Genomic DNA, 22,725 nt, shown 5'->3' on the forward strand with positions numbered 1-22,725 from the left:
GGCTAGAAGACCCATCTGCGAGTGGGGCCCCTTGTTCTAGGCATATGCACAACAGGGGATAATATAGAGTAATGCGTGTACCAAATGCCATACAATGCAGTGCTTTGTTAATCAGTCTTCAAAAGTGATTGGACAGTAACACCCTCGGGCCAAGAGGAGTCATCTCTAAATGAAGCCTGTCTCAACTGTTACTTCACTCTGCCTACAATATACCCATCCCAAAATATTTAATGGTTGCTGATCTCATTGGCATCAGCACAAAAGCTGACAAGTCCTGCTTCACACACACCTGCTTTAAAGACCCATGGAGGCAACACTTCTAAGCCATCCCTCAATACAAAGGATCTGCCCATGTGCTCAGAAGCTGCCACGTTGGGTGCAGAGCTTCCCAACACAGCCAAGTTACATGCCCTCTGCTCGGCAAAATCCAATTCCACAGAACATCTGCAACAGAAGGCACTGCACCAGAGAGACATGACTGACATTTTATTATTTGAATAAGTTTTGTAGCATCCCCATCACTGAACACAAGACAGACAACAGTTATACAAAGGAAAAAGCAGTATTCGCTGTACAAAAAGTGAAATAGCAAGGACCACTTTCGGCAGCCACGCTGCTCAGAACCCTTTAGAGAGAGAGCTCCTAATACAAAGTTACTAACACAATTCTGATCGACTTTGCAGCAGCACTGCTAGGCAAGTGCTGGTACAATGAGAAAGTTACTCAGGACAGGTTCCACTGAACACAAGTCATCTGAAACATAACTCTAGGCATCTGGGTTTGGAGCCTTCTAGGAACAGCTGATTCTCTCTCTGTGCATAAGCCTATTACATCATATATTCCAGAAGCCCAAATCTTCAGTCTGACAAATCACCGGCCAAAAGGGAGTTTATAACACTTTGCATCTTCCTCTGCTTGCCCTTGTACAGTAGTGATAGGAATGGGCACTAATTCAGCTGACAGTACTCACGGAGTCTCTGGGTAAAATTTAACTTTCAGTGGGACTTGGTGCTTAAATCCCTTAGAAAAGTAATGGGATATAGGCTCAAAAGCACCTAAAACGATTTAGGAAACCTTTACTTTGTCTCCACTATTAGACATGGCTTTCAATTTATCATGGGTCTTGTTCTACTCATTCTATAGGTAGAACTGTTAATGACATAGATGAGAACTCTGGACAGAGATCTGGAATTGTATGTATCCTTTAGAAACTCGGCAACCTTAAATTCCTTGATATGTAGAACCCTGGTATTGAAACATGTTCCCAACTCAGCAGTTTCTAACCTCTCCAACCCTCATTATCAATTTGGCTTTGAAATTCTAGATAGGGCTGCAAGATCCACTCATTCTTAGCCTCGCTCACCTACCACACCCAATCTAATATTGCATAATAGGAATAACCTTTAAATCACATCTGCCAAGTCAAACATGCCTACTCCTGGGAGTGTCAACTAAGATCCAGTTGCAGAATCATTATTGAAAATGGTCCAAATATTCCAGCTGAGGTTCAGTATGCAGCATAAGCATACAGGGAAAAGAACACATTTTCCTGACTCAAACTGAGCAGATTCAAGTCTAGAATCACTAGAAACTATGGAATCCAATGTCATTTTGACAGTCACTTTTCTGACTAAATGCACAATAACATCCCATTTAAAATCATTAAAGTATGAAAATTTATAAAACTGTCACCACCAAATGGTGAATTTGTGCAATGCCATTGTAAAAAAATTAAAATTACACTTTAGGAAGACATTTTTAAAAAATGGAGGTGGGTTTTAAAAAGGACCACTTCAGAATGAGAAATCTGTGCTATGTGAAAGTATATGGCAAGAACCTGTATCCTGAGCACTCCATACCAAGATAAAAAAGCCCAAATCGACTTCATTCAGGACGACGGTTGAACCTCTTTAGAGGCTGCATATAACGGAGATTGACCTAAAGCACATTTGGAAGACCAGTAATATGTACTAAGGGCTTTTTGCTACTCATAAAAAAAAAAACATTTCAATGGTTTTGGAATCCAACTAACCAAAACAGACTTTGGAGTCCCGGGCCTCTAGGAACCAATTTCTCTATTCCTCCCCAAGCTCCATGAGACAGTACAGAGCTACAGCTGCAGAGTTCCCCAATTCAGGCTTGGGCTACAAGTGGCAGAAAGTTCAGTTCTTCCGAGTAAAGCTTTCAGGATGGGTCTGGGCCTCATAGGAGAAGAGTTTCCAGATTAAATTCATGGGAACTCGGCCTCTCCCACCCAAAGCTCAGATTAAGAAGATAATGTCATCTGACATCATGATCTGGTTATCGTCTTGCATGTGCTCCAGTGCCACCTTAACTTCAGCTGATGAGAAGGGGTCAGGGTTGTCCCGGTTGATGGACTCCATCAGGCTCTTCAGACCCACGGACTGCGCATGGGCAGCTCTGAACACCTCCAGGAGGCCAGCCTTGAACGCTTTCAGTCTAGCCAAGCAGGAGGAAGGGCAATTAGAATCAGAAACTAGATTCAAATCATTCTTCATTCCCAGCCATTAGTTCTTCCCCAGAGAGAGAGCACGCACAAGAATGTTCTCAGCATTAACCAAAGATTGAGGCCCCTAATACCAGCAGCATATCTTGGGAATTTTTAAGGGACTCATCGCCTTAGTGCCTTATCTACCAGCCACATGAGTCAGGGTCAATGGTAATGGCTATTTGACATTGGAATCCTACTGGTTGGAAGGTGCTAAGTGTTTCACAAACTAGATAGAATTGCTGCACCCAACAGGGAAATATCATTCAGAACAGGAAGCAAAAAATACTTTAATTGAACAGCAGATGGTATTTTATCCAATAACCAACCTGGACAGCTCAGGGGGGTTAAAGTCCCCCTAACTCTTGCAAAGACTGCTTGTGACAGCTATTGCAACCTCATGCAGTATTAAATTTATTAATTTTTTCGTATGATTATATTCTACTTCATGGGAGAAGGTTACCACATCTCCTCCAGGGATTAAACACACTGGGGGTGATAAAGACAAGTCACTAAGACTGTAGACTTCCCTAGAGAAGTACCATTTTCTGAATACTTTGTTTGTGTACATTAGTTCAAACTGGGTTTGCCAGAACCCAAGCAAGAAAGAATTAACTTGGGATACATAAAGTCTGGGTTTAAGTAGACTCAAGGCCATCCTTCCGGTTCAGCAAACAGACAGCCCCAACTCTTGTGAAAGGGTCGAAAAGGACATTGGCCTATCAGGCTCCTCAGGTGGAAGATGGGTTAATTCTGAAAGGTTTAGAAAGCATGTACGACCTTTCATAGAATCAGACGATTTGGACTGGAAGGGACTTCAGGAGGTCTTCTAGTTCAACCCCCTGTTCAAAGCAGGACCAACCGCAACTAAATCATGCCAGCCAGGGCTTTGTCAAGCCGCACCTTAAAAACCTCTAAGGATGGAGATTCCACCACCTCCCTAGGGAACCCATTCCAGAGCTTCACCATCCTCCTACTGAAAAACTTTTTCCTAATATCCAACCCAGGCCTCCCTCACTGTAACTTAAGACCATTACTCCTTGTTCTGTCATCTATTACCACTCCAAACAACCTAGCTTCATCCTCTCTGGAACCTCCTTTCAGGTAGTTAAAGGCTGCTATCAAATCCCCCCTCATTCTTCTCTTCTGAATACTAAACAAGCCTAGTTCCCTCAGCCTCTCCTCATAAATCATGTGCTCCAGCCCCCTAATCATTTTTGTTACCCTCCCCAGGACTCTTTCCAATTTATCTATATCCCTTCCATAGTGGGGGGCCCAAAACTAAACACGATACTCCAAATGTGGCCTCACCAGTGCCGAATAGATGGAAATAATCACTTCCTTTGATCGGCTGGCAATGCTCCTACTAACACAGCCCCCATATGTCCTTAGCCTTCTTGGCAACAAGGGCACACTTTCGACTTATATCCAGCTTCTTATCCACTGTGAACTGCAGGTCCTTTTCTGCAGAACTATTGCCTAGCCATTGGGTTCCCAGTCTATAGCAGTGCATGGGATTCTTAGGTCCTAGAGTGCAGGACTCTGCACTTGTCTGTTGAACCTCAGATTTTTTTTGGCCCAATCCTTCAATTTGTCTAGGTCACTCTGTATCCTATCCCAGCCTTCCAGGGTATCTACCACTCCCCCCATTTTAGTGTCATCTGCAAACTTGCTGAAGGTGCAATCCACCCCCATCCTTCAGATCATTAATGAAGATGATGAACAAAACAGACCACAGCTCCAACCCCGGGGGCACTCCGCTTGATACTGGCTGCCAACTAGACATCAAGCTGTTGATCACTTCCCACTGAGCCCGATGATCTAGCCAGTTTTCTATCCATCTTATAGCCCATTCATTGAACCCAAACTTCTTCAGCTTGCTGATAAGATACTGTGAGACTTGCAAGTCCAGAACTGGTCTCCTTATTCTCTTTACTCCAAGGGACTGAATGAAGTCTTCCAACACCCAGTTCGCTCCCCCACTTGGGAGTTAAATCCCACAAAGACTAAAGTACACTATCCTTATTTCTGTCTGCAATGTAAGCCACCTTCACCCAAAAAAAAAGAAAAGGGGGGGGGGGGGGGAAGAGCTCAATATACTGCTAGCAGGGCAAGAACCTGTTACATCCAGGGGGCTGGTTCAAATCCACCCCAAGCCAGTAATGATCAGAAGTTACCACCGTTCAGGTGCCTATCTGAAGCAAGACAAGGGACTTGTCATGTGTCCACATCAAAGGCAGCCTGTCTCAGCAGGAAGAGGAAGGTCTAACTAACCCCTCCTTTTCCCTGAGCAGGGAGAAAGGCAACACAGGGTGGGTGAGCTCACGCTGCACCTGTTTTGTGGAAGTCTGTCTGCTGGGCTGTCGCGCAGGCTCGCTATTTTACTTAAAAGGAAAAGTGGGGAATCCCCCCAAGATTTCCATGTTTGTTTCTGGATAAGAGTTTATTTGAAGCTAAGCCAGAAAGCTGACCCCTTTCAGATCCAATGACAAACCCCACTCTTCTTTAACCCACCACTCACCTTGAGTCAGCCAACTCTGTCTTTTTACTCCCTCCAGTCTCTGCAGGTTCAGGAGTTTTTGGCGTATGTGCCTGCACTGGAAGCAGAAAGCAAAGATGTGACAACTGGCAACTAAGAGCCATACATCATCCTTCCAATGCATGCATACACACGAGACACGAGACACAAGACACAAGACTCCAAGCAGCATGCCATTCAAAGGACTCTTCCATGTCATGCCCATGTCCAGCACCAGTCCCCTTCTTTCCATCAGCACAAGGCAGGAGACAGTAACGTACAGCGCCTTGTGCACACAAGATCCCGGAAGAGAGGGAAAGAAAGCCACTCACCTTCTGGCATTTCCTTTTCCGTGTCACTGAAGTCATACGGGTCATAGGAATCCCCCTCCTTGGCTTCCTGATCCGCAGAGCGCGCCTTCTTCCTCCTGCAAGGCAACAGGTTACTGCCATCCCTCACCACACTAGGCAATGTGCCTCCCATGCCACAGGAGAGATGCTGCACATCTGTAACCACAAGGTGAGGATACAGCTGGAGTGAATTCAGCACTTCTCTTCAATCACTGATTGGTAACAAATGAGCAGCACCCCTGTGACTGGTCAAAGCATTTGGAAGTTAAAAAAAATTCAGATTTCCACCCCACCCAAAGTCCATGACCTTTTCTAAAACTTTTTTTATGAAGCTTTTCCCTCTGCCCCCAACTCCTAGACAGAGGTTCCAAGCTTACAGCCAGCTGATGAAATACCCTCCAGCCAACAGCCTTTGGGGATTCGGCTTTGTTAAGTACAGTCTGATCTCTCCTAGAAAATCCATTCCAGGTGTTGCTTCTCCACACAGATGTGGCTGATCAATTTCACCATCTTTCTCACCCAGTTGGGTTCACCAATCCCAGCTAGCACCCTCTCCCCAAAACACTCCCTCTCCCCCCCCAACACACCTTTTTCTCCTTCTCTCCCCACCCTCTGGCTCCTCTTCCTCTTCGGTCTCCGTATCATCCTCTGCCTGCTTCTTGCGTTTCTTTTCCTTTTCTAACACCTGCAGAAGGAAGTCAGACAACCCAATGCAAGCAGATTAATGGGCGAGTAAACGCCTCAGGCATTTGATACGTGCTCAGTATCCAAGAAAGATCACAGCAGTGGCCTGGGAATACAGGGTATTTATGTAGCAGTGGAGATCTCAGAGTGCTATGTACCTTAATTAAGCCTCAACAACCCAAGATGTAGAGTACTATTCCCATTTTACACAAGGAAACTTATGCACAGAGTTTGAATCACCTACCCACAGTTAGCAGCATAGCTGGAAATAGAACCCAGGAGTCCTCACACCCAGTATTCCAAAATTACCACAAGATGTATTTCTAAGGAACCCGCTGCTGCAGCATCATGACACAGATTAAGTCAACTCTCCATGAAAAAGAGCAAAGCTCCAAATCCCTCCTTCCCCCAAACGGCTAAGACCACCAAAAGCAAACCAGCTAGGCGGCTTGCTTCTTAGATCATGCAGCGAGAAGCCCATTGCAGCTTGGGTCTTAGAAGGCGGCTCACAGAGGGGAGTCTCGTACCCTGCTCTGCAGCTGCCAAGCCCCAGTGCTCAACCAGGACGCCAAGAACAGCCAGCTCCACAGTGGAAAGCCATGCAGAGAACAACCAGATTCTGGAAGTTTCAGTGTGGGTTTCCCTCCTTTAATTGAGCCCTTTGGCACCAGGAGCCCTGTGTGGTTCCCAATACCCATGGACACCCACACTGCACTCTCACCTTTTTAAAATAGGCGAATTGCACCAGCTCGACAGCAGCTTCCGCATCCTGCAGGTCAATCGTTTGGTTCATCCTGGCCTTCGCGTGGGCCGTGGAAAGCCTGATCAGCGTCTCCAATGTACGGGCCGTGACAGGAGAGGTCTGGGAAGGAAGAACAGAGGACAATCCAATGACTGAGGGGTCAGATAACAGCTCCATGTCGTGGCAACGCCCACGCATTTATTGTCGTCCATGTCGGACAGTTGCAAGCAGAGTCCCACCACAGACTGATTGAAGGGAAGAGACGCTGTTTGAAATCCATCTTTGGGGCATGGGAAATAGACTGACATTTCTCACCCTCCCCTCCCCACCCACACACACAGAATTAGAGCAAGGACCTGAGAGAATGAGAGGAGTTCACCTCATCAGAGCACCACAACCCAATGGGCATCTCAGAGAGTACACCTCAGGACCGGATGTGTGACTCAGTTTCCTTGGCACAAGGGAGCAGAGGAAGGGAAAAGGATGGAGCTGACCCATTCAGGGCTCTCTCTATGTCTCCTCCTGCTTCCCCCATCCCAGATAGGTTCGCTCACCCTGGCAACATCGGAGCTCATCTGGTCCTGGCTGCGGAGGCGGGAGTACTCCTCTGCTATGTAATTCGCTGACTCTTGAGTCAACACCGGTTTGATGTTCTTGGCCACATGGATGTACTTTCTCATGAACTCCATGCTAACTATCTTCTCTCTGGTGGAGACATGCAAACAGCTGCTCAAGTTATGGAGTGGGACCAGAAGACTCCATTTGTACCATGCAACTCCCTTGTACAAGAAAAGCCCCCCGAATATGAGCAACACAGAAAGAACAGGAACACTCAGGGCTGCAGGTGGAATATACACATCCCAGGGATGCTCAGCCACATACATACTCTCCATGACCCTCTTGAAGACTTGTGTTATGGGCCAGGTGCAAATGGCTGCTGTGTTCCACCCCAGGGCGAGGCACCTGTCAGCGGTAGGCTAATGATCCTTCCAGGGATCCTTTTGCCCAAACAGGTACTGCTGCTAACTGTACCTTTTCTCCCACTCCCTTGGAAAGCCCACAAAGGAGCTTACAGGGTCATGCCAAAGCCCCAGCAGTTTATAATCAGTCGCACCGCGAACCTCCTAGAAGATAAAACCAGGAACGAAACCGCAGGCTCAGCCCTCTGCATTGAGAGCAGCATGGCAGTCTGCTCATGTCTGAATCACTACGGACACGGGGACACACTCACTTGTGCCTCTTGGGACCATGCAGAAGGTTGTCATGTTTCTCATAGACTTGTAGCTCCTGTTCCTCCTCCTGAACGTTAGGATCATCCGTAGCCAGGATCTCTACTGCGCTGCCCAGGGGCATGGCTGGGTGATACATTAGGAAAGCAGCATTTACATATGCTCCAGGCCTGAACCCTCAAGAGGCTAGTACATAGCTTGGCTAAGGCACAGATATCACCCCAGAAACCCTTACAACTGGCTAGTATCAAGGAGGGAGAGCCATGGTTTAGGCTGATAACAGGGCATGTATACCTAGGAGAAATGGGATTTGACTGAGCAAAGGAAATTGTAGGCCAAATATCAGGGAAAGCTCATTACCTGTGAGATCTGAGTATCTTCCACGAGGAGTGGAGGAAATACCCAACTGGACAGGACAAGCCACTGAAAAATGTACTGCAGGCAATCATCATGCACTGCCCTCACCCCAGGGATGGACAAGATTTAATAGGATTTTCCTCTCATTTAAAACTGAGAAAGGGGAAGCTTGAGTCCAATTATGCTGCAGGTTGAGCCCCCAAGAGAGTTTCATGCATTGCTTAGCTGGGTTCACCTTGTCACCCAATCAACCAAGACACAGACCAATGCAGGAAAGCACTTCAGATTAGTATGTCTCCGCCTGAGTCAAACATCATTCATTCCCAATAGCCCAGTTTTCTGTTTATTCTCCACCCTTGCCGGGACTGGCACGTAGCAAGCTATCAGAGGGAGAGAGCTAGACTGCTCAATGGCCTATGCACTGCACTGTGGGAGATCAAAGTCCAGCCCCTCCTCTCTGTTGGTTCCAGATCCTCAGGGCACAGAAATGAAGAGAAGCATCCATCCAACCGACAGTGGGATCCCAGGCTGCAAACGAGCAGGGCTGATGCACTCCACAGCCAGTACAATGGCAGATGTGACATGAAGCCTGGAAAAATTTGGGGCGCATGGTCCCAAGGTCTTGGGCAAGGGAGAAGAAACACAGTCAGGGGTACCTGAACAAAAAGATGGGCTTTCACATAGGAATGGCCATATTGGTTCAGACCAATGGTCCATGTAACCCAGTATCCTGTCTTCTGACAGTGACCAATGCCAGATGCTTCAGAGGGAATGAACAGAACAGAGGAATTATCAAGTGATCCATCCCCTATCATCAAGTCCCAGCTTCTGGCTGTCAGGGACACCCAGAGGATGAGATTGCATCCCTGATCCCCCTTAGTAAATAGCCATTGATGGACATATCCTCCATGACCATTTGTTTGATTGACTGGTGCAAATGACAGGGACTGTTTGACAGTTGACTGTGTGTGTGTGATTGTTTGAAAAGTGTGAATTGGGAGTGCTTTGTTCCAGGTGAGCCTTGAGTGGTTGATTGGAGAGGGAGGCACTGAGCCAGGGCAACTGCTTTGAGTCAGCATCCTTATAAGAAGCAGCCAGTTGCGAACCAAGTGAGCTGTGAACAGAGGAAAGGCAAACAGGAGTTTGCCTGGGAGTTCACCGGGGGAGAGCCCATAGCAGGTTTTTGCCTTTCAGACTTAGCTGAGCAGTAAATACACCATCTGAAGAGGCTCTCAGAGGAAAGATATGGAAAGTGAGCGATCTGTTGTTGTCACCTGCACTGGATGTGCTATGTTTGTCTTTCTCCCACAGGATAGAGTCGACTTTATCTGTACAAAGTGCAGGCTGGATTCCATACTGGAAGAGAAGGTTAAAGGACTAGAGACCCAAATATCAACCCTGCATTGCATTAAAGAAAATGAAGTCTTTCTCGATCAAAGACATGATTTGTTTTTCTTCCATTGTTTATGCTGTGCTTGCAGTATCAGAGAAGACAGTGGAGGGGAGACTGAAGAATGGGGAAGAAAACTGGCAGCATATGACCTCCCAAAGAAAGAGAACCTATATGCCCATCATGCAGATAGAGGTAAGGAATCATTTTCAGGCTCTCTGCACAGGTACTACGGTGGAGAACGATTTGGAAGACTCATTTGAGGGAATGGATCAGAAGGAGACCCTGTTGATCAGAAGGCATGGGATGCATTGTCGTAGGGATGGGGGTTCCATGACCACCACTCCCAAGAAGAAGAGAAAAGTGGTGGTGGTCGGGGACTCCCTCCTAAGGGGGACGGAGTCATCACTCTGCCGTCCGGACCGGGAAACTAGAGAAGTTTGCTGCTTGCCTGGAGCTAGGATTCAGGATGTGACGGAGAGACTGCCAAGACTCATCAAGCCCTCGGACCGCTACCCCTTCCTACTTCGCCACATGGGCGCCAATGACGCTGCCAAGAACGACCTTGAGCGGATCACTGTGGACTACGTGGCTCTGGGAAGAAGGATAAAGGAGTTTGAGGTGCAAGTGTGTTCTCGTCCATCCTCCCTGTTGAAGGAAAAGGCCCAAGTAGGGACCGTCGCATTGCGGAACTAAAAGCGTGGTTACACAGGTGGTGTCGGAGGGAGGACTTTGGATTCTTTGATCATGGGATGTTGTTCCAGGAAGGATTATTAGGAAGAGACAGGATTCAGCTAACAAACAGAGGGAAGAGTTTCTTCGCAGACAGGCTGGCTAGTGAGGAGGGCTTTAAACTAGGTTCAGTGGGGGACGGGGACCTAAGCCCGGAGATAAGTGGAGAAGTGGGACACCACAAGGAAGCAGAAGGAGGAGGGTGCAACAGGGGAGGCCTCTGGAATTGCTCTCAGAAAGTAGGGCAATCAGCCAGTTATCTCAAGTGCCTATACATAAACCCAAGAAGCCTGGGAAACAAGCAGGAGGAATTAGAAGACCTGGCTCAGTCAAGAAACTATGATATGACTGGAATAACCACGACTTGGTGGGGTAACACACACAACTCACTGTGAAGAAGTAACTCACTGTGTGAAGAAGTACATCCTTTTGTTTTAAACCTGCTGTCTATTAATTTCCTTGGGTGACCCCTGGTTCTTGTGTTATGGGAAAGAGTAAACAACACTTCCTTGTTAACTTTCTCCACACCTGTCATGTTTTTATAGACCTCTATCATATCTCCTCTTCGTCATCTCTTTTCTAAGCTGAAAAGTTCCTGTCTTTTTAACCTCTCCTCATATGGAAGCTGTTCCATACCCCTCATCATTTTGCTGCCCGCCTCTGTATCTTTTCCCATTCTAAGGTATCTTTTTTGAGCTGGGGGAACCAGAACTGCCCAGAATATTCAAGGTATGGGCATACTATGGATTTATGTAGTGGCATTAAGATTTTCTGTCTTATTATCTTCCCTTTTCTAATAATTCATAACATTGTTCGCTTTTTTGATTGTCACTATACACTGAGCAGATGTTTTCACAAAGGACTGGGGAGAGTGGTGGGGAGAGAAGACTGAACTCACCATCCCCATCCTGCTCGCCGGGTCCTCGGTACCGGTGCATTCGCAGGACGTGGTCTGAGATCTCCCTGTCGTGCTCCGGGTCCATCTGATCCAAGACGATGAAGAGCAGATCGAATCGGGACAGCAAGGAGTCCTGAAGGCCTATGTTCTCCATGGGAGTTTTGTACTGATCATACTGCAAAAGGTAGGGAGAGGAGTTATAGGAGACCCACGTAGCCAATGATTTTATTTTATCATTAATTTATTGTGTGAGGTTATAATTAACTGACGTCATGTCGTATATAATCATGGTATGCTAACTGAAGTTAAGTTGCAGGGTTATAGAAGTACAGAATTGATCAGCATTTAGAAGTGATAATTATGTATTAAGGATTAAGGAAGAAAAACTGAAACACAGGTTGAGGCCTGGAGGATTTTAGCTTAGCTATTTTAGGCATTAGAGAGAAGAAATGCTGAAACAAGTAAGTGACCAACGAACAACCCGATGCCCTAAGATTATAGGAAAAGATGTACCAAGGGGTAATATTGCAAAAATGTAGCCGGAAGATTAATTTTAAAAATCACAAAAATATGCGTTAGAGGCATGTTTATCTCAAACATGTGTCTTAACCACAGGATACAGGTTCTGCATCAATGCTAATGAGAATGAAGGGAACTATACAAAACCTATAGAAAATGGGGTAACACGTTTTGGGGATATCAGATCAATAAGAAAAAAAGGGGGTTGACACCATCATGCACATGTGCAGAACATAGGGATAGTCAAATAACATTGTAAAAAGAAAGTGCCCAGATTGTGAAAATTGAGCTTCCTATGGGAAAACACCAGCAGGAACCATCCCTCCACTGATAATCACTCCATGACACCCTCTATAAAGCCCTAATGCTATCTAGGAGGTGGTGAGTGTGACTAACTAGACCTGGTGCATGGATATATCTAGGAGTTATATATGCTGTGCCATTCAGAACTTTGTTGGTAACTTTACAAAATTAGTCAAAGATAGTAAACCTTGTTCCTGTAATTGTAGATGTTACTTCCCTATGATTTCATGTGTTCCTATAAGCTCTAGATCTAGAACAGCCAGAGATAACTGTTGAACGCAAGACTGTAGCCACCAGAGCCGAACTCTCGATGGGGTAATAGAACATCACTAAAATTTACTTTAAATACAAATAAAAGACTACATCCAGAACTATGAACAGTGTTTGGACATCGTGGTTTTTCATGTGGCTGGGAGAACCCTCCTGACACAGGGTTTAAGAACGAAGGTGCCAACACCATCCTGGTCTGAATGCTGCCCCTGGAAACCAAACCCAGAAGCATCTTCCCACCCCACCGTGCATTGTTGCTCTGTTTACAAAGACAACCAGTTCATTTTACACTCTGCCTCCCCCAGAGTCAACAAGAAGCCAGGCACTTTCCAGATCAGTTCAGAAAACCAGGTGTTGCTTTAGTTGACCAGTTTAACAGCTCTTGGGATGAACTCTACAGAATGGGTTAGAAGCCATGTTCAGACTCCAGCTCATTGATTTCAAGACGGGGATGCACTGGACATCCAGGCAAAGTCTGGGCCCTGCCCAGTGTGGACATTGGCATAGGCTTTTGGCTTCTGCAGCTGCAAGGGGACCTTCCCCTCTCAAGCACTTGGCATTGGCCACTGTCTGAAGCCAGGATCCTGGGCAAGATGGACCATTGGTCTCACCCAGTATGGCTGCTCTTATGTTCTTCTGATCTACCCAGCAGCCCTGTTATTTGGATTGAAGGTTTTTACCATCTGGAATTTCTATCAGGGCCTCTTGCTCAGGAGATCAGATGATTGTCTCCTGGAAGGTGGCTCCGGTCACCTCCAGTTTTGCATGCTCCCACCTCCAGTTCTCAGTAGCTACTAGGAGAAGAGTTGATCCAGAGAGCCCCCCTTGATCACCAGTGCTTGTCCTGACTCACCCTGCCGTAGACAGGATTAGCTGCAGCCAGCACGCTGCAGCGGGCGTTGAGCCTGGCATGGATGCCTGCCTTGGCAATGGTCACGCGGCCCTGCTCCATCACCTCATGGATGGCTGTGCGGTCAATGTCGGACATCTTGTCAAACTCATCAATGCAGACCACGCCCCGGTCAGCCAGGACCATGGCCCCTGCTTCCAAGCGGCGTTCACCTGGAGCAGGGAGGAATCTAGGGTTATGTACAGGCCAGCATCCTCAAGCCCTCCCCTTTGGTCTGAAATTCATAGAGATCCTACAGCTCCCCAAAATCTGGGGTTCAACACCCCAAAACCCAGGTGGCTGAGGAGCATATTAAATCCTGGCTTGAAAGAGTTCTCCTTTCCGCTGCAAAGAGCTAGGCAGAGTGATGGGGATGACACAGGGAAAGTCAAGTGAGGTGGATCCTCAAGTTTGAAAGGCATGGCAGGAACTGACAGTGGGATGGGACCTTGGGTGGTAAGTAACCAGACCCTATTCAAAGAACTAAGTACTGTTAGTTCTCACACAGATATTTCCAGCAGCAGGAAGGCCAACAGCATCTGTGCAGTGACTCAGGGACACAGCACAACCAGCTCCTGCTGCCTTGTGGGATCCCACACACAGGATCAGGAAGAGCTGAGAACCATTTACCTAGCTGCCCAGGCAGGCTCTGCTCAGATCACATGCAGTATGAGAAGATGTACAAAGCTGCAAGCCAGCAGATGCAGAGCAGACACCCACCAACAATGCTCTGGCTCCAGAGAAGAGGTTACCCACCATGTAAAGCTTCCAGCAAGAGCAACTAATGGTCCTGTCATGGCTGGAGGACACATGCTACAGCAAACTCACACCTTACAGAGCTATTCCCATTACTTCCTTCCTCCCAATATCCTCTCCCAGCAAAGCACTGCAACTTTAACCCACGCTGCTCCTTACCGGTTTCTTGGTCCATGGTGACAGCAGCAGTCAGACCAACCCCAGAGGAGCCCCTGCCAGTGGTGGGGATGGCCCGGGGAGCTGTGGCAAGCACGTAACGCAGCAGCTGAGACTTGGCAACCGAAGGGTCTCCTGAAAAGGACAAGGCCAAGCGATTATGGAGCATTCCATCACACAGGCTTTGCCCTCTAATCACCATAGCATCCCAATGCTGCTCCCCCCTGCTCTACCTATCAGCAGGATGTTGATGTCTCCTCGGATGCGGCTCCCATTCTCCAGGACCTTCTCCACCCCTCCAAGCAGCATGCAGAGAATCGCCTTCTTGATATACTCATGACCATGGATACTGGGGGCCAGAGACCTCGAGAGCTGGTCAAAGATATCCTAAGGCAGAGGAAATGAGGTGCAACACATAAAGAAACCCAGTCAGCTAACAAAAATGGCTGCCCCTTAAAGGGACATGATCAGGCAGTTCAGCCTTTGAGTCAAATGAGTGGGTTTAAAATTAATAGGAAATGAAGGGGCTTTCACTGGCAAGTGTTACGCATCAGACACATTCCCCGGCAGGACTGAAACTCCCAGAACTGGGCTAGGTCATGAGAACTAGCAAGGGAGACATTGTTCTGACTAGTTCACTGTACTTCAACCCGAAAAAAGGTAAAACGAGAAAAAAGGTAAAGAGCAACTGAGAGGTTACATAAGGTGTTTTAAATCCCTTCAGCTGATCTAAGGGGAAGGAAGGGTTCATTTTTACAACTGTGATTTTAATCCGGGTGCACCTCTACACAACAAAAGGAGTGTGGTTTTTTTTACACTGGGCCAGACCTTACATCAATGTTATTTACAAGAGAAAAAGATTGATATTTTTAATATTCCCACGTATTGCTCAAGTTTTCTATCTCCTGGTAAAGCAGCGATCCCTTTAAGAGCAAGGCAGGCTGGGAAATCTCTTCAGGACATAGTTCTGAAGGGGAGGTGAGTCTGCGGGGACTCTATGGTTAAGAAATGACCTGCGGACACAGCAGTAAGGGAGGAGGGGAGTGGATTGGGGCGGATATGTTTTTCTCATAGATAAATGTAGGATTTGACCTTGAATCCTTTGAGTCTTGGCAATGCTCAATCTTTGATCAGCTAAGGAGAAGGGAAGGGTCTGAGAGTGAAGCAACTTAAGACTGCTATGAAGAGCAAACGCATGAGATATACAACTGAATTCCAGCTCAATCAGCACATGCACAAAGGATTACACGGACACTGAGCTAGTATCTGAACACCATCAACAGGAAGAGTGGACAAATTGGAAGAAGTGCAGAGAAGAGCAACAAAAATGATTCAAGATCTAGAAAACATGACCTATGAGGCAAGACTGAAAGAACTGGGTTTGTTTAGTCGGGAGAAGAGAAGACTGAGAAGGGACATAACAGCTTTCAAGTACATAAAAGATTGTTACAAGGAGGAGAGAGAAAAATTGTTCTTCTTAACCTCTGAGGACAGGACAAAAAGCAATGGGCTTAAACTGCAGCAAGGGCGGTTTAGGTTGGATATTAGGAAAAACTTCCTGTCAGGATGGTTAATCACTGGAATAAAATTGCCTAAGGGAGTTGTGGAATTGCCATCACTGGAGATTTTTAAAAGAGCAGGTTAGACAAACACCTGTCTGGGATGATCTAGATATTACTTAGTCCTGCCATGAGTACAGAGGACTGGACAAGATGACCTCTCGAGGTTCCTTCCAGCCCTATGATTCTATGAAGAGTTGTTTATGCTGGGCCTCAGGGATGAGAAGCAACTAAGCAGAAGATATAATATTGGGAAGACTGAGGAAGAGCCTCCCACCCCGCATAATATAAGTGGGGGAAGCTATATCTTTAGAGCCACTTAAAGCTGGACAAAGTACTAGCAAACACCATACAGAGCAATCCTGCCTTGAGCCCTAGGGATGGGCTGGCTGACCAGTTTATGTTCCCATCTCTAATATACAATTTTCTATAGGAGGCATTTGAAAATGAAGCTTAGTACCTTTGAGCGACTTTTGCTAAATCTCTTGATCTTGGCCACATCAGAGGCAGAGTAGAGAGGAGAAACCTCTTTGCTCATCTGCTTCACATGGCAGGCAATCAAAATGGTCCTGGAAAGGAGAGGGAGCTTGGTGAAGTCCAGAACACGATCACCCTGCAGACGCCTCAACCACCCAAGGAGCTAAAGACGATAGCAATCACCCACAGCATCCTTCCTTATGTGTCAACTCCTCAAGCTGGGTCTTGGGGACTCTGGGAAGCTCAGAAAAACCCTATGGTGATGCCCTCATGTCTGCTTAATTAACTGAGCAATAAGATCATTCTTAAGGCTTGCATTACCCTGTGTGTCTCTTCAGCACCAAACTACCAGTCGTTTTTTTGGTGATGGTTATCCATAGTCCCGAGAGAGCGAATGGTACTTTTCAGGCGATTCAGGGTGTCTGACACAGTGTCCTAGCCTAATTATAACACCATGCTGCTGTTCAACAGCTAATATGTCCCACCCCAAAAGTGGATGCATTTCAGTGGTAAGCAAAGTGATCCTCTCATAATGCTCTCTCAGATTTCAAGATGAAAGCAGCAATATGAAGAGCAGATTTATTTTGTGCTCCTCACCTGAATGTCCCTGATGTGTAGCCCCCCTTCTTCCCGGGGAGACAGCGGTAAGTCCCAATGACCTGGATTCGGTCCCCAGGCTTCACCTTGTCCACCAGGTCATCATCCAGGACCACGTCCACAGAGCGAGGAAGTTGCCCAGCTGGGGCCTTTTCGGGCATCTCCTGGATAGTGATGGTTTGATGATCCTTGTAGACAGAGAGGCCAAACTCTGTCTCCAGGGGATTGTTCTCTTCATCCTAGAAGAGTGACACAGCTATGAGGCTCCTCATTCATAGGAGCATGGGAGAAGAGCCTGGGGGGGGAGGGGGGAGGAGGACAGGGTCACCCTAACTGGGTAACGGGGAGGGAGACTGAAATGCCCCTTGTGGCAGCAATGAGACAGGACTGTGCCACAAAGTGTTTCTTCACTGAGGCTGCTGGACACAGAGACCTTGTGGTTCACCCAGGCTCTCTAGCTCCCAGACTAACAGCCTATGCTACCATGTGGGAGCCCCTTTGGTCTACCCAAGCACTAGCATGGACTAAGCAGGCATGGAGAGGTCTGCTGGCTACACCAGACAGGCAATCACAGATCACCTGTGCAAGAGCAATTACATGAGCAAGATCTTCAGGTGAGAAGTGAGTAATTTGGCCACTGGCAGCCCAATTACCCATTATCTTCCCCAGAGACCTTGTGATCCCTCTGCTGAACAGAGTGCTTGATCCAGTCTGACTAACAGATGCTTCCACTGGACCAAGTGCCTAGATTTGAACTCCATCAGATCCAGCAGAGACTGCAAAGTAATTCATAAGTTGCCCCCTTTGAGCTGCTGCCTTCAAGGCTGAAACAGTGTTAGCTGATGGTCTGTTTCTTGGGAGGGACTTCAACTGGCTACTAGGAGAGGCTCCAAATATATTAGCACCTCTGCCACAGCAGAGCCTATATGTTACTGCTGCTTTAGTCAATATGCATGCTCCACAGATGAAGCCAGAGGAAGGTAACTCACTCCCAATAGCTATATGGGACGGCTGCACTGTGGGTCCACTGGACTGGGACTCAGGAGACCTGGGATCTATACTCAGCTCTGCCACAGGCCTGCTGTATGGTCTTGGGCAAGTCACTTCCCACCCCATGCCTCTGGCGAACATTTGATATAGCTCCCGTTTACTCACCTTAGTGGGGTAGACAGAGCTGGATGGAAAAGCTTCAAGAGTTGTCATGTCCGTGTATCGGCGTTCAATGGTCTTCTTGGTAGCAGGGCAGTAATGGACGCTGCGGACAATCTTCGGACGTACCAGAGAGCCTGCATTTAGATTTGTTTGGTGGGAGGAAAAAAGTTAGGAAGGAAGAAACCTTATAGTCCCTGTCCAGACCTTTTCTCCATGACTCCAGCAATGGGGTTTCCACCTTTTCCATTGGGAGATTATCCCACAGCAGAACAGCTCTCAGGGCATGTTTCCTGATAACAAGCCTAAAATTCTTGGCTACATTTCACCCTAGGACTCCAAGTTATATTCTAGATCACCCTAACCATTCCCAATGCTCCCACCCTTCTAGCATCTATAGATAACTATCAATCCCATGCTCTCATGTGTGCACTCAGAGGGTATGTCTCAGCCCCCCTGTACTCACACTTTGTCACAATGCCCTCTACGCAGACCATGCAGCCCAGCAAACAGGATGTCAGCGTCCGAGGTGTCACGTGCTTGGAGCCAAAGCTGCCCTCGACCCCGATGTAGAACTCCTCATACTGCTTGGCATATGTGGCGTCAATGGATGCAACAAAGTCCTTCAGGGCGCGCTGAAAGGCGATCAGCTCCTCAAAGGCATTGCTCAGGAGCCTAAAGCAAAGAGCAGTGAGCTGCCAGTCAGTTCAGCTCTTAGGAGTGGACATTGCCAGCACATCCGCAGCAGGAATAGCTTTTCTTCACATTGTGGCAATTCCTAGTGCCTTCACAGATTAATAGCAGAGACTGGCAAACACCAACAGATGTTCCTGCACCACCCACATGAGAATTCACTTCAGTCAAAAAGAGAATGCACTATGGACATTAAGTACCTAACCAGTTTAGGCACCTAACCCCCACTGAAAGTCTATGGGATTTAGGAACCCAAGTGACTAGGGCACTTTCAAACGTCTCAGTAGGTGCTCATTTGTAGGCGTCAAAGTACTTTTATAAGTCTGGCCCTAAACCCCACTAGATTCCCAAGTCACAAAAGGACATTCAGAAGGTTGCATGCTTTGCAATAGCCAAGTTGGAAGTATCCTGCTAACCACTCTCATCCAATTGCTTTAGAGGCCATGCTTACCGGTTGGCTCTCTTCTGGTTCTTCCTCCGCAGGTCATTGATGCTGACAATCAGACGATACTGACTCTCACGGATCACATCCCGGACTTTACTCTGGTAAATCCCCTGATCCTCCTGCAACACACCATGGAAAAAGGGTTCCATTTTATGAAGTTAAGCTGGTGAGCTGCAGCCCATTTGATCTGATTCCAGAGGAATGTCTTTAATGGCTCTAAATCCCAAACTGTCATTGATGGCAGAATATCTTTGTTGCAAGGAAAGGCCAGATAGAGGGATGCACTCTCAATGCCTTCCATGGGGGTCTTCACCTTGAGTTGGAGATGCAGTTCCCAGCTCGAGGAGACACACACACACACACAAGCTCTGATTGAGCCAGCTCACTAAATATAGAGTGTCGCCATGGCAGCGCTAGCAGCAGGAGGGACTAACCACCCAACATCTGAGACAAGAGGCATGTACTTGGTTGGGGGGCTAGTACCCTTGCGCCGTCACAACTACAATCTATTTTTAGCACACTAGCTCAATGAGAGCTAGCAGAAAAATGTCTCCTGGAGCTGGGAATCACACCCCCAGCTTTAAGGGCATACTTAAATCCTTTTAAGTAGGCCTGACCTTCACACTAAGTTGTGCAAGTTTAACTAAGGATGTGTCTTCACAGCACAGTCAGCTTGAGTATAAAAAATGTTACCCTACCTGGACTCCTGCCCACACACAATCTCTAGCTAAGTGGTGAAAGGTGGTTGAAGGCTTCAAGCTCAAGTACTGCTGAAACTCAAGCTAGTAATGCACTGGGGAAATGCAACCAGGAGTTATAATAATTCATCAACTAACCCAATCACTCTGTGTAACTCAAGTGTTACCATTGCAGTGAGAACAAGCCCCCCAGTCAAGTCACTTTAACATTTTATGCTTAAAATAGTGCAACTTGTGTGTGTAAAAGAGCCATTAGATATTACAAATTCTTTAAAGGTTATGTCTACATTGCAAAAAAGGTGTGTTCTTGATTGAGGTTTACCCAACTTGGATTAAAACAGTGAAGACATGGTGCCTCAAGCGGACAGTCAGTAGCCTATAAGGAAGCCGGGGCTAACCGGAACGAGCTGCCATGTCTTTACTGCTATTTTAAGCAGTTAACTAACACAGGTTAGTTAAAACTGAGTCAACGCAATTTTTTAAAACGTAGACACGCCCGATGGAAAAAATCTTAGTGTGAGCTACCTGATGGCTCATCATCTTTATAGGATTTCTTGTCGCCTCCAGGGCAAACCCAAAGGGTGCTCAGCACCAGGGGATGAGTGCGGGCCGTGGGGCCGCCCCACATGGCAAGGGGTCCTTTGATGCCTTACTCAGAATAAGGTGGTGGAGGGGTGCCATCCTGCGGGATCTCCCCGGAAATGGATGCACAGGGGCATTTTGTAATGGGGGGGGAGGGAGGGGAGATCTCGACCCAAGCAAGGGTGAGACACGGGGAGGGGGCGGGGGAAGCGGAGAACCCACAGCTCACTCTGTGGGGCAGAAGAGCGGGAACCCGGGAACAGCCCTCCCCTCCCCTCCCCCACACACCGTTTGCCCCTCCCCCAACCTCAGCCGTTCCCTTTTCCGACCCTCCCTGACCCCAATCCCCTCTGCAGCCTCCCCAGCACCGGCCTGGAGCAGAAATACCCCCCACCACCCGCAGTAGGGTCGGGAGATCGGCCCCCGGCCCCCGGCCCCAGCCTCGCCTCATCGTCCAGGAAGTCGAGGTAGTCGCGCTGCGCCTCTCGCAGCTCCGCGTCCTCCAGGCCCCCCGGGGCGGCCGCCATGCTGCCTGCGCTAGGAGCGGGAGCGGGGCAAAGTCAGTCAGTCAGTCAGAGCGCTCGGGGCTGGCTCCGTCCGACCGCGCGCAGGCCGGGCTCGGCGGGGGGAGGGGGCGCACCGCACCGCACGTTGACCGGGCCCGCCGCTCACTCGATCGCGCGCTGACTCCGCCCCCACTGTGGCGCCAAAAACCCGGTGCGTTTTCCCGCCAGCTTTACCAAAGGTCCCGCCCTCCCCGCAGCCTTGCTCCCATTGGTCAGCCTGCGACCGGGCGCCGCTCGACGGCCAGCCAATAGGAGAGCGCGGGGAGGAGGCGGAGCCCAACACGAAGGACGGTAATCATTCGCAGCTCCAGCCAATCAGCGGGGAGGGGGAAGTGGCACGTCGGGGCGTGGTGAAGCGGGGTGGGGGTTTGCCCATAGCGAGGGAAGGGGCTCCGCCCTGCGCGTTGTATACTGGGAGTCCGCCCCGCTGCGGCATCCTGGGATATGTAGTTTCTACGAGCACTGTCCGCCCCTCCCCCCATGAAATACAAGTGGTTGCCCATAGGGCACTGATTTCTGTTGTTCTGGGCGGGCTCTCGGGCTGTTGTGTTTTATTGGGGCTCGTGGCTTGTTTATAGGCTTGTTTTGGGGTTTGCCTTGGCCCCATTTTGTTTGGGGCTTGTTTTGGTTTTGGTTTGGGCTGGTTCTGGTTTTGTTTCCTGTGAGGCTTTTTTGCTCTCTGTTTTTTGGGTTTGTTTGTTTTTTGCTTGGGCCTGTTTTGGGCTTTTTGAGCTGTCTGGGCTTGTTCTGGTTGCGCCCTGTTTTGGGCCAGCCCTGAGCTTCTTTTCCTTTGGGCCTTTCAAGAAGGGGTCTCTTGGGGCTTGTTCAGCCTTGTTTGGCCCTGTTTTGATTACTTTGGGCTCGCTTTGTTCTGCTTGCACTTCGTCTCAGGCCTGTTTCTGGATTGTTTCGTTTCGGGTCTGCTTTGCCTTGGGCTTGCTTTGTTTGGGCCCTTGTTTTTGGCTTGCTTTGTGTCGGGAGCACACTTTAGGCTCACTTTGGGCTTGTTTGGTGTGGGCTTATTTTGGAGCTATGAGCTGTTTGGGCTTGTTCTGGGTGGGCTTTTTTGGGCTTGCTGGACTTGCTTGGTGCTCGTTTTGCTCTGCTCGGTCCAGTTTTTGGGCTTGTCCTCTCTTGCTATGGGCTTGTTTTTCCGTGAGCTTGTTTTGGGCCTGTTTTGTTTTGTTTGGGCTTGTTTTGGAAGGCATTGCTGCTTTTGTCTCTTGTGACACTTGGGTCAGTTCTGAACCATTGCAAGTCAGGCAGGCCCTCACAGCATTGCTAAGCCAGCCCCTACCACTCAAAAACCATGACTTGAGACCCCAAACCCATGAGATTAATAAGTGGAGGCGTTTTTAACGTTTAGGGTTAACTGGGGTCACATTTTCATGTTTTTCTCCACCCCTACTCCTCCACTGTGGGCTAGAAACTTGAGTTATTAAAATGGAAACAGAGATTCTTATGTATTCACATGACTCCAGGAACTAGGGCTTTCAGAAAAACACCAGTTATCATGAGGCTCGTGATAAAATCACAAGTGTTGGCAGCACTGCTGGCTTAGTCCCTGATTTTGAGTGGTTCTATGCACTGAAGCTAATGGGAATTGTGGAGGCCCAGCACCTATAGCTGGCCACTAGTTTTTTCATATTGAATTTCC

At 48.0% G+C, this 22,725-nt stretch overlaps 1 protein-coding gene across 1 annotated transcript; it reads right to left on the bottom strand.

Annotated features, from left to right (window-relative positions):
• Positions 1–477: 477 nt before the first annotated feature.
• Positions 478–21,215, bottom strand: MCM3 (minichromosome maintenance complex component 3). The gene is made up of 17 exons (XM_067544971.1): positions 20,949–21,215; positions 19,229–19,341; positions 18,551–18,759; positions 18,091–18,221; positions 16,936–17,174; positions 16,322–16,430; positions 14,536–14,689; positions 14,306–14,437; positions 13,355–13,563; positions 11,410–11,584; positions 8,035–8,158; positions 7,358–7,508; positions 6,783–6,923; positions 5,965–6,062; positions 5,360–5,454; positions 5,031–5,106; positions 478–2,460 (listed from the first exon to the last, which is right to left on the bottom strand). The coding sequence occupies exons 1-17, from the start codon at positions 21,027–21,029 to the stop codon at positions 2,262–2,264; spliced, it is 2,436 nt and encodes an 811-aa protein (XP_067401072.1). The 5' UTR covers positions 21,030–21,215; the 3' UTR covers positions 478–2,261.
• Between the last annotated feature and the right edge of the window lie 1,510 nt (positions 21,216–22,725).

This window comes from Emydura macquarii, unplaced genomic scaffold, assembly GCF_026122565.2.
Source record: "Emydura macquarii macquarii isolate MOO-44397 ecotype Brisbane River unplaced genomic scaffold, CSIRO-AGI_Emac_v2 contig_1041, whole genome shotgun sequence".
NCBI lineage: Eukaryota > Metazoa > Chordata > Testudines > Chelidae > Emydura > Emydura macquarii.

What these genes read in the sequence shown, in the direction of transcription:
- MCM3 (XM_067544971.1), bottom strand. Translation starts at nt 21,029, where the DNA reads ATGGCGGCCGCCCCGGGGGGCCTGGAGGACGCGGAGCTGCGAGAGGCG. An exon ending in CATCAACATCCTGCTGATAG is followed by an intron (nt 14,438 to 14,535) that starts GTAGAGCAGGGG and finishes TGTCCTTTTCAG; the next exon opens with GAGACCCTTCGGTTGCCAAG. An exon ending in CTAATCCTGTCTACGGCAGG is followed by an intron (nt 11,585 to 13,354) that starts GTGAGTCAGGAC and finishes TACCTTTTGCAG; the next exon opens with TATGATCAGTACAAAACTCC.